Source organism: Sinocyclocheilus rhinocerous, unplaced genomic scaffold (assembly GCF_001515625.1).
Source record: "Sinocyclocheilus rhinocerous isolate Xijiao unplaced genomic scaffold, SAMN03320098_v1.1 scaffold107, whole genome shotgun sequence".
NCBI lineage: Eukaryota > Metazoa > Chordata > Actinopteri > Cypriniformes > Cyprinidae > Sinocyclocheilus > Sinocyclocheilus rhinocerous.
This window is the reverse complement of record NW_015635024.1, coordinates 48,207-59,414: the sequence shown is the minus strand read 5'-3', so window position 1 is coordinate 59,414 and position 11,208 is coordinate 48,207. Positions and strand designations below refer to the sequence as shown.

The following is an 11,208-nucleotide window of genomic DNA, read 5'->3' as shown; positions in this document are numbered from 1 at the left end:
CGTCGACTCTTTCTTTTGAGAGACAATAACTTCATACACGGTGCACTTTCAGATTTAAAACTTTGCAGGATGTTTTCATTCACTTAGAGCTGTGTTACACACTGCATGAAAGGTCATTTTCAAAAATCCATAATAGGGTCACTTTAAAACAGAACAGACATGCTTTTTAGTCTGGGACTAGGCTTAAGTCATATCTGTGAAACCGGAGAATAGTTATATAGTTTAGAATATTGTCTAAGTTGTTTTGTTTTGGAGAAAAAGTAATAGTAATAAGCTACTTGTAGTAACACTACATTTCAAAGGTTTGGAGTTGGTACCAAGTCTCCTATGCTCACCAAGGCTGTCTTTATGTAATGCTTCCTTGCTACATAAAAGTGTTAATTTCTGAGAAACTTTGTGACGGTGACATTGTGATCTGTGGAGAATGTCATAAAAGCTGAAATTAGAGTGAACATTGTTCAGATGTGCTTTTTCCGCTAATCTATGTTTGCAGGAGAAAAAGAGGAGGAGAGCAGAAAACCTGAGAAGACGAGCAGAAAATGAGAGGAAAGCGGAGATTGTGCAAGTGGTAAATGCAGAATGTCATTTTGCACCAAAAATTCAGTTGTTACTAACACTTTTGATCTGTCGAATTCTTATTTAAATAACTCATTACTGCTTTGCCTCTTTCAGATTAAGAATACAGCAAAGATCAAGAGAATGAAGAAGAAACAGCTGAGGAAGATTGAGAAAAGAGACACGCTCTCAGCGGTGCAGAAAACACCAGCCAGTGTCAAGAAGGGTGCAGGGAAAACAAACAGCAGCTTGTAGAGATGTGAGAGAATCTCATCAAACATTAACACGCTGTTGTTGATATAAATGTGTAGTGCCTGTTGAATGAACTGGCATGTGAACCTCACAAAGGAAAATACTAGGGACGTGTAATCATTTTGGATCTGTGACTAAGTTGACTGCTTGGGTTGTGAATCTGCTTTAGGTCTCTGGATTTGATGTAATATTTGTACAGCAAATTAAAAAGCAAATATGTTTTGAATTCGTGGATAAAACCTGTCACCTATTACATTTTTTTGTATGTGATTGTCACATTAAATAAATGTTTATAGATCAATCAGTCAATTTCTTCCTGGTTCATGCATGTTAAATTGTTTTCTTTTTGTTATTGTTTTATTGTATGATATAAAGAGGTTTCATTTTCAATATTATTTTGGGACTTTCCACTCATGGTTTGATGTTTTTCATCTAGTTGAGATGCTTGCACTTTCAGTGTCTTGGGTACTTTTCACACGGTGAGGTGGAGTGATTGGTACTTTTCAGTCCCAAACAATACTATATATACTATAACTACAGTCCTAAAAGGCAAAAATATAATGTTCCGATTCAGAAGTGGTGATTTAAAGTTGTACTCTTAAAATAAAATGAAATAAATAATAAACAAGCAAGAGGGAAATAAAAACATGACTTGTCAGGGTATTTTTTTTGTAACCATTTCCGTCAGATGTCCCTCCATTGAAAGCTTTTCATAGTTCGTAATTTATCTCCAGTGGCCTGAGGTGAACTAGGCAAAAGGAATCAACCAAGTTGTATGAGGTGATTGTAGGGGGTGGAGTCTGTGGCAAAAAAAAATAGATAGGTACTTTCCATGTTTTTTGCCTATAAAAGCAAAGAGAGCACAACAAACACCAAGAAACACTGAAGACCAGAAAGATATCCTGTGTTAGACAGCATGGCTACAACTGTTTATGCAGCATTGGTAAGATTATTTTACATCCATTTTAAAGGAGACAATCATTTAACAATATATTTTACATAAGACTTGTGACAAAGTGCTCCATTCACAAATGTCTTGGTTCTCTTTCAGGCTCGATACCATCAGCTTGGAGCTGAACCCAGGAAATGCGTCAAAGGAGACCCCAAAGACACTGTGCCTGTTCCCTTCCACGAGCCGCTGGAAAACGCCACCCACGCTGTTCTCCAGGTTCAAGGGCCAGTTTCACCAGGTCCTAAACGCTTTCCTGTGAATGTCTTCAATGGCTCTAATGGCATGACGATTCCTGTGACTGTGAGGAGCACCGATACCATCGGGAAAATGCAGCAGAAGGTCTTGAAGCTCAGACCAGTCCTTGGAGCAAACCTGAATCTGGTCTACAATGGCAAACCGGTTCAGCTGTGCCAGACACTGTCCGAGCTTCAGGTGAAGCCAGGAGCCACGTTCATCACCTACCAGAAATGCCAAGGAGGTTAACAGGGACGTAGATGTATTTTGTCATTACGCTCAATGATAAATCATACTGTATCATAATGTGTTTTAAATACAAACGTTTGCTAAATCATCTATTACCGTTAGCTAGTTTGATGAGTCATTTATCAGGATACACATAACTCGAATTAATCATCAGTAATGCAACAAGCCATTGATGCAAATGAAAACAAATTAAACAACGAACGTTATTTTCTCTGCAAGAAAACATGAATAGAAATGTTACTTTGTTTAGATAAGTGTTTTTTTTTTTTTTATCTGATGGAACAAAGATGTATTTTTAGGTTGGTTTGTTTAAAAAACTAAATGAAAGGATATTTTTAGGGATTATTCACAACAAAACCTTTTCGTTTTCAGTTTTAATCGGAACACTTCGAGACATCATCTGTAACGTCTGCAAACAACATAAAACGGAAGTAGTAGAAATAACAGAACTTAGAAGAGGAAACTGTCTAGCATATCTTTTGTAAACCAGGCAACATTTTGTCATTTGCAACCTCGTAACATGTACAAACAGATGTTTTTAAAGAAATTTCCTAAATGAATATGTTAATGGTAGCATTAAACTTTTAGATTATAATGTTTTTAAAAAGACTGTAACTGTGAATTGCACTACATGTAAATTTGACTCCTGTTTCAATGAAAATAAATGCAATAATCTGAAACCTCTAGTATTAAATGCTATTTTGTATTCTTTTATAATTCAGTACGATTTAAATGTTATTTAAATGGATAGTTATGATATCCATCACTTGAAAATCTGCATTGAAGCATACAAATGAACTCCAGAATTTCTTTATTGAATTTGTCTGCTGTAATGACAGCAGCACTTGGAGCTACATGAACAAAACCTGATAATGATGTTCTCCAGCATGATCTGGGATATGAAGATCATGAGCTTCAATAGAAGCAAGAATATCTGACCGTCTGTACAAAGAGTCACATGATCAGGCTCACAAAGAAATAGAGCAGAATGTAAAATATGTCTTCATTTTACACCATTTCTTTGTTTGCATTTATATAGCCAATATAGTGGTTGTTTTAACACTCAATTACAGTTTTTAAAAATTGCTTAGACACTAAAAGTGGTACTTCAGGCCCACTCAGTGAAACCATTCACTCATATATCTAATCTTTAGTCCAAGTCTGCAAAACTATAAGCACACTACGTGCTTTAAACTTAAGTTTGCTATTATAAAACAAACTTTTGCAAAACATAGTACTCTACATTACACACATCATTCAAAACTAACAGCTCTTTTTTTAATTTGTGAAACACTGCCATTTAAATGCCACTCATTTACTGATGACCTACACCCAGTGATCATATGTGAAAACACTTATACAACATTTGTTCACTTAGAAATCAAAACTCAGTGTTTTGAGAAAGAAATTATGTTTACCTCCTTGCATTTCTGTTTACATTGTATATATATGTATATTTGATTATATACTGTGTGTATATATGTACAGTACACACACACACACACACACTGAATATGCATAAAAGCCAAGTCATAAAGTCAACTTTATTTCTAAAGCGCTTTATACAAAACAGATGACAGCTCTAACAAGTCAATACTGTCATTTTACAGCTCAAGTCAGTTCAGCATTGATCAGTTCAGTTGCATAACGGTGTAAAATTCATCAGTTGTACATACATACTGTATATACAGTGTATATGTGCATATTCAAGTTCAAGTTTGCTTTATTGTCAATTTTTCCACATGTACAGCACATACATACAGAGAATTGAAATTGCGTTACTCTCAGACCCTTGGTGCATACAGATAACACTAACAGTAGAACATAAAATACAGATAGATACAGATTAAATATAAAATAAAATACAACTATACGTGTATAATACAACATATGCATGTATGTGCAAGTGCTATGACAAACTCATGTGCACTATACTGCACTCTGAACAAGCAAAAGACACATGAGAGTAGTGTTTTACATTTTTCACACCTGTGTGTAGTTTGGCGTGTATGTGGCTAATTATTTTATGTTTGTGTATACAGTTACTACACAAAAATACAATTTTTAGAAGAGTTAAGTTCTGAATGAAGTGTTTGCTTTTGCAAGATACGTGTGACGTTTTGCATGTTGTGTGTGTGTGTGTGTGTGTGTGTTTTGTGGTTTGGTGTGCAGAGTTTTGAGAAATGGAGCCATAGTTTAAAAAAACCGTGCAAGCATTTAAAAAAAAAAACAACAACTGTAAATTGGACAGGCCTGTTTTCTCATTATGAGTTTATTAATGGTAGAATTATTTTTGACATAAAATGTCTTATACTGAAAGATGGAAGGTAGACAGAGTCTGTGCAATTACAATTGCCCCTTCTCTTCCCTGACAACAGTTAGCAGGGCCATGGACTCTGCACAAAGGTAAAATAGTAATCTAAAGAAAACGAAGTTCTTCTATCATATATAGGTTTGATTCTTTGACTTAAAACTTAATGTATCGTGTTTCCATCACCACATATAGCACATAAATCAACTACCACTGCTTAAAATGAAAATGAAATAAAACAATAGTTGTTTTGGACTGCAGATAAAGTACGGTGATTCCCATATCTGAATGCTCTCACAATGTTGTGGTAGTTCGGTATTCGTGTGCAGTTCTTGTAAATCTCATGTTTGATGAAAATCAGCCAGGCAAGGTTGGGCATGTTTACTAGTGCCACAACACACAGAACGTCAGGTACATTCCCAAAATGTCTCTTTGACTATATAAATTGAAGGATCTTTGTACAGTAACAGAACATAAGTTTGGATTGTGAATGCTTGGCAGCTCAAGGCAGCATGGCTACAGAAGTTTATACAGCACTGGTAAGATGATTTCAAATACATTTTAATAAGAACAGTATAGTGCAGGGGTCTTCAAAGTTTTTCCCAGATACAAAACGTGTCAAACAGAGATACATATTAAGCCTAATAGAAACTAACCATGTTATGATTAAGAATAAATTAGGCTATATTATGTTGCATGTATGTTAAGACAGCAGATCAGAACTATGCACATTATTGTTGTTGCACATGCATCACTGCCTTTATGTTAAAATGCATCATTACAAACAAAATGTCAGATAAAAATCAGGAATTATTAGTTGTATGCAGTTTTTTTGTAAATTATTTTAATGGATTTGCAGAGTCATACATTTTAATTTTACTAGTCAGGTGGACATTTACAGTTACCTGAACTGTTTATTAAAAATGCACATTTTAATTTTACTGTCAGATGGACAAATACACATTTTGTTAAACTTTAGCTTCAAGTTTACTACAAATTAACATTTTAATTTTACTGTGAGAAGGACAATTAAGAATCAAATCACTAAGTGAGGGTTTTCTAATAAAGTGCAGATAAAATGTGTAAACAAGGACTCACTGTTTATTAAAAATGCACATTTTAATTTTACTGTCAGATGGACAAATACACATTTTGTTAAACTTTAGCTTCAAGTTTACTACAAATTAACATTTTAATTTTACTGTGAGATGGACAATTAAGAATCAAATCACTAAGTGAGGGTTTTCTAATAAAGTGCAAATAAAATGTGTAAACAAGGACTCCAGCATGACAAGAACAGCAATGTAGTGAGACATTTATGACTATTTACAAGGCATTACTTTTACAAAAAAATTGGAATGAAATTGAAAAATATGTTGATACGAATATTTTTCTAGTAATCTATTATTTATAGTTGTCTGCACGGCATAATGGATCTCTTACTTACATCGTGTCGTTGTTTGTTAATGAGAGAGGATTCGCGAGAGCGAACATAATTCAACACTGAATAAAAACTGAACACGTTTTGAGTGGTGAGCGGATTCTACCTTAAACACCTCTGATTGGTCATTGCGTTCAAGAGATCAACAAACAAGTCTGTGATTGGCTATATTGCTCACCGCTGCAAAAACACGCTGTAAACAGGAACATTTTATCTTCTCCAGAGCTCAAACTCAAAAACGCGTTTGCTAAATCTGTTTCGCCTATAATATCATTGCAGTATCAACTGAGGGTGCTCTTGCTTTTGTTTCCGGGTGTTTATATTCAAAACTGACTCTGTGATGTTGTTTTATTTTACCCATGTTTTAATTATTTAACGAAAAATTACTTGTGAACAAACATTAATTGGCGGACCCCTGGTTGAAGACCCTTGGTGTAGTGTATGGTCTTATGAAAATGCTGTGATCGTCACTTGTGCTGGTTTTATTGTCATAATGTGACATTCTCTGAATATCCTGAATCTCTTTCAGGCTCCAATCCTTTTTCAGCCTGAAGCATGTGGACCCAAGCAGTGTGTCACAGGAGATCCCAAACATCCCAAAGGCGACCCTGTTCCCCTCCCTGAACCGTTGGAAAACAACACCCACGCCGTTCTCCAGGTTCAAAAGCCAGTTTCACCTGCAGGTCCTAAACGCTTTACTGTAAACGTCTTCAATGGCTCTAATGGCATGAAGATTTCTGTGACTGTGAGGAGCATCGATACCATCGCAAAACTGCAAAAGAAGGTGCAGAAGCTCAGACCAGAACTTATAGGATGTGGAAATCTGGTCTACAATGGTAAACCAGTTCAGCTGCACAAGAAGCTGTCTGAGCTCCAGGTGAAGCCAGAAGCCACATTCATCATCTACCAGAAGTGCCATGGAGGTTAAAAAAAGACTTTTCTTGTTGTCTTCTTATCTCTGTTTACATTTATCACTATCATTTGTAATAATTCACACTCTGGGACAGTAAATGTGCCTTGATTATATTATCCATATGTTATGATGTACCATCTTACATTACCGTTAGCTCATATGATGTATCATATATAACATCAAAGTTTTGGAAACATTGTACCGAATTTGGATCTAATGCCTAAATGATTAGATTTTTTGTTTGTGTATGTAATTTATACATTTCTATACAAAAACAAACATTTTAACATTAAAAAAATGGACCAGGTGAAGGAAAATCAGCTAAAAGGATATAAAAGACATAAAATATTAAATAAGATAATAATTCATTGTTTTAATAAGGTTATGTGAAAAATAGCAAAAAATAAATGAGAAATGTATGCACAGCCACGCTAAATAGTATCACATTGTTACTGTACAACTGTATGTTATTTACAGTTTATGCATTCGATAACAAAGCTGTGTAAAATGCTTTTTTTTGGTATTGTTTCTAAATCATCAATAAAAAACAACAACAATACAAGCCCAGCTCATGTAAATAAAAGCATATAAAACTGAAAGCAGCCGTGTGTTTTGGGTTGTTGTGATAGTATGAGCAGACATTGAACTTGACTGCAATAAATAAATCAATAAAAATAAAATAAAATAAAAAGTTACACTTTTTTCCTTGTGATCTGTAACTGAGCTGGAAGGGTTTGTGAAGCTACATGGAGGTTGTAGCCTATATTGACAACAAAACACGTTCGCTTTGACTCTGTATAAATGTATCATCCACAATTTCTGGAGAAAGGGATAAAATGACCTCCAATCAAATACAAATAACCACGAATGGCACAACAAGATGGCTAAACTAATAATTATCGTCAGCTTTCATAGTAGCCTATCATAAATTTGATCCTTTGACTTGTGACCAGTGTAGATCCTTAGTCATTGTGCACCAAATAGGCTATAAATAAATCAACATGCTGTAAAGCACAATGAGGAAAACTATAGCTTGTTTTGAACTGTGAGACAAAGTGCTGTGGTTTCCAGGAATCTTTCACAGGCCTGTATCTCATAACATTTCGGTCATGTGAACATATGGTTAGTTTGGTGGCAGTGCCGAGCCCTCGCTTCTTGTAAATCATGTGTTTGGTGAGAATCTGGAGGACTGGGTGTGTTTATTAGTGCCACAATAGAAGAAGGGTAGACAGGTGAATTCCTAAACAAAGTTTCTCTTTCACTTCATCATTTTCAGGTAGCAGTATCGGAGTATAATTTCCTGGTTGTAGATAGCAGGAAACATATAATGGCAAGTCCAATGGTATAAATGTTTATGTGCCAGATATTTCATTATCTGACATTTCAGATAGTTTTGAAAGAACAAAAAGATAGTGTTGTTGAGACAAGTCCAACTGGAAGTCTGCAAACCACTGCGTGTCTTCAAATACCTGAAAGAATAATTATAGAAAAATATTTATTTATTTATTTTGGTGAAGTAAAGTCATTAATTAAGTCATAAATCTTTGTTAATGAATATTAACAGAGATTATTCAAACACTAAAAGTATTGTTTATTGTTATTTTAGGGTAGATCATACATTAATAGCGTATACAAACATATTTTTTAAAGATTTGTCATTGGCTAATTATGTTCTGAAAATATGTTGCCTTATTTAATGGTTTTAAATATAAATGACAAATGGTGCAGATGAAGGTCTGATAAGTTTTACTCACTATTATAACAGACTTCTCTTCTCCTTTTCCTGCGAATGAAGCAAAATATGTTGTTAGGGCGACCTCTACAGTTCATGTTTAAAATTGCTCTTTGGATAAAAATGACCTACATGTTAATTAAAATGAGTCCTTAAAGGTGCCATAGAATGGAAAACTGTATTTACCTTGGCACAGTTGAATAATAACAGATCTGTACATGAAAATGACATACCATAAGACATGTAAAACCGTTTCTGGAGATTTTTTGCCCTTACCTAAGCCACATACCTTCTATGTAGATAAAATATTGTATCAATGCATTCTATGGCACCTTTAAGATGACCTTAAAGGCACAATATGTAAGATTTTTTTATTAAAATATCCAAAAACCACTAGAACAGTGTTATATATTTTGCTGACTTGTGTACTTACATTATCCCAAATGTTTCGAAGAATGTTTAAATCCAGAGAAATAAGCAATTTTAACTAGTGACACAGAGCGTGTCCATAGTGTCATTGTGTCGCCTGCCAATGACGTCATAACCCCTCGATTTCCGGTTTTGGTTTTGTAGAGCCATGAACATGATTTCTGCCCGAGTCCCGTCGGATTGCTTCGGCTGCGGGGATGAAGACCACAACTCCCATGATTCCACACTCAATCACAGCATCATCAAACTACGCCTTTGTCTCTTTGTTTATTTTGAATACGCGCCCTCTAGCGGCGAAAATTACATATTGTGCCTTTAAGATAACCCTTGATTATCATTCAGTAATTCCAAGAATAAATAAATAAAAAAATGTTTTATTATTCACTATGTTATTGTTGCTATTGTCACAGCCCTCATTTTTCAGTGTAATTCAAGACAAAAATTTAGATCAGATGTATCTTTCTGTAATTTGATTGCTCTGTAATTGATTGTAGTTTGCTCAGTTTGATTAAACTAAACTGTTAAGATGCAATCATTCTATAAATGTGAAATATTTAGCTTATTGATTAAAATATTAATTATATCATTTATTCAGTATTTATTCAGTAGAGTCTGAATTATAGATATAATAAAAAATAAAAAACATACAGTAAGTTAACCGGAGGTTTCTCGTCTCTGAGATTACTCTGTTGACAGCCCAAGATTAATCAGCAATAGCCCTTTATAGGGTCCCTTGCAAGAAGATATTTGGGGCGATTCTTGTCATCAAAAAGCTAAATGACACATTTGTGACAAAAAATATTAAAACCACAAGGTGTCACTCTTATACTGGCACACCTACAAACAGCTGACTAAATATCCCTCAACCTCTGCACAGTCATGCCTGAAGTTGGCTGCATACAGTAATGTACAACAATATAGTCACTTTTATTCTCTATGTGGGTGTTTCTTCTAATGGCACTTATTTTTATTTGAACTAACAGTTTTAAACTTGTATAGAATATTTAAACCATATTGAAACTGTTTATTATTATAATTATTATTATTAACCATGCTATCATTAATTATGTTCACTACTTTTCAAATGTCTGTATAGATTTTTAATATTTTACAGTTTTTCCAAATACAGACTTTCAATCTTAAACTGAAAATGCATTATATTAATATGAATTAATTAAAGTTTAGAAATGTGATTTCAATTTATTTATTTTACTTGATAAATTTCAATTTATAAATTTGGATTTATTTATTATTTTACAAATTCCATAAAAAAAATCAGGCCTTTCTTGTGAAGATCAAAGCATATGTGAATTCTGATTTGCATGTCTCTCTAATTTTGGTTTGCTTGATCGTCTGTAGTCAGATATGTAAATACATTTGCAATATATATGCAACGTTCAGTTTCTAAAATGGAAAGTTTAATATTTAAAAATTAACTTGCATGTCTTAAATCATATTTCTAAAAACAGTAAACCAGTGGCTGTGTGTAAGAGTGATTCTAGCATGAGAAAAGGTGATCGTCTGCACACAAGTAAAGGAAGTTCCTCTTAATTAAAAGGGATTTGCCCAGTGCAGATGCTTCAGTCTCTCTCTATTCATGGTGGCTATTCACCTGCAAACCTATGGTAAATTCTCTCAGTTAATTAAATCAGAGCCACTCCCTGCTCTTACGCAAATTCAAATATGCATTGCTGGTAAACATTGCATGATAGAGTAAATAATTGGACATTTCTAAACAGACAGTGTGACCAGAAAAACATTGCAGGCAATCAAATGTAAGAAACTGCCTTGAGCTTGATGTTATGGGATAAAGTTAACATGTCACAAATGCTTCAGATTCCCAGAGAGTAGTAAATTGCTCCAAAACAGATGCATGCTTGTCTGTTGAACAGAAAATAAAAAATCTTATCATGTGGATATCTTGAGGTTAATAAGCTCAGAAAATGTTTATTCAATACACACTTTCTTTCATTGCAGAACAAAACACATCCTTACTTTAAAACGATTTATTTTTAAATTTTGTTTAATTTAATTGTTTTTGTTTATTTTTAATTACAGTAATTCTTCATGTTTTTCATGTAGGACATTTGTAAATTGATTAATGAGAAATTAAACCTTACACTGGTTACACAGTTTTTTC

The 11,208-nt window shown here is 34.0% G+C and overlaps 1 protein-coding gene across 1 annotated transcript in view; it reads left to right on the top strand.

The window, feature by feature from the left end:
• Nucleotides 1-1,120, top strand: part of ccdc86 (coiled-coil domain containing 86) — a 4,137-nt gene extending 3,017 nt beyond the window's left edge. Inside the window, exons 3-4 of the mRNA XM_016560173.1 lie at nucleotides 494-568; nucleotides 673-1,120. Of these exons, the coding sequence (XP_016415659.1) occupies nucleotides 494-568; nucleotides 673-810 (213 nt within the window). The 3' untranslated portion in view covers nucleotides 811-1,120. The remainder of the gene's footprint in view (nucleotides 1-493; nucleotides 569-672) is intronic.
• Nucleotides 1,121-11,208: the final 10,088 nt, after the last annotated feature.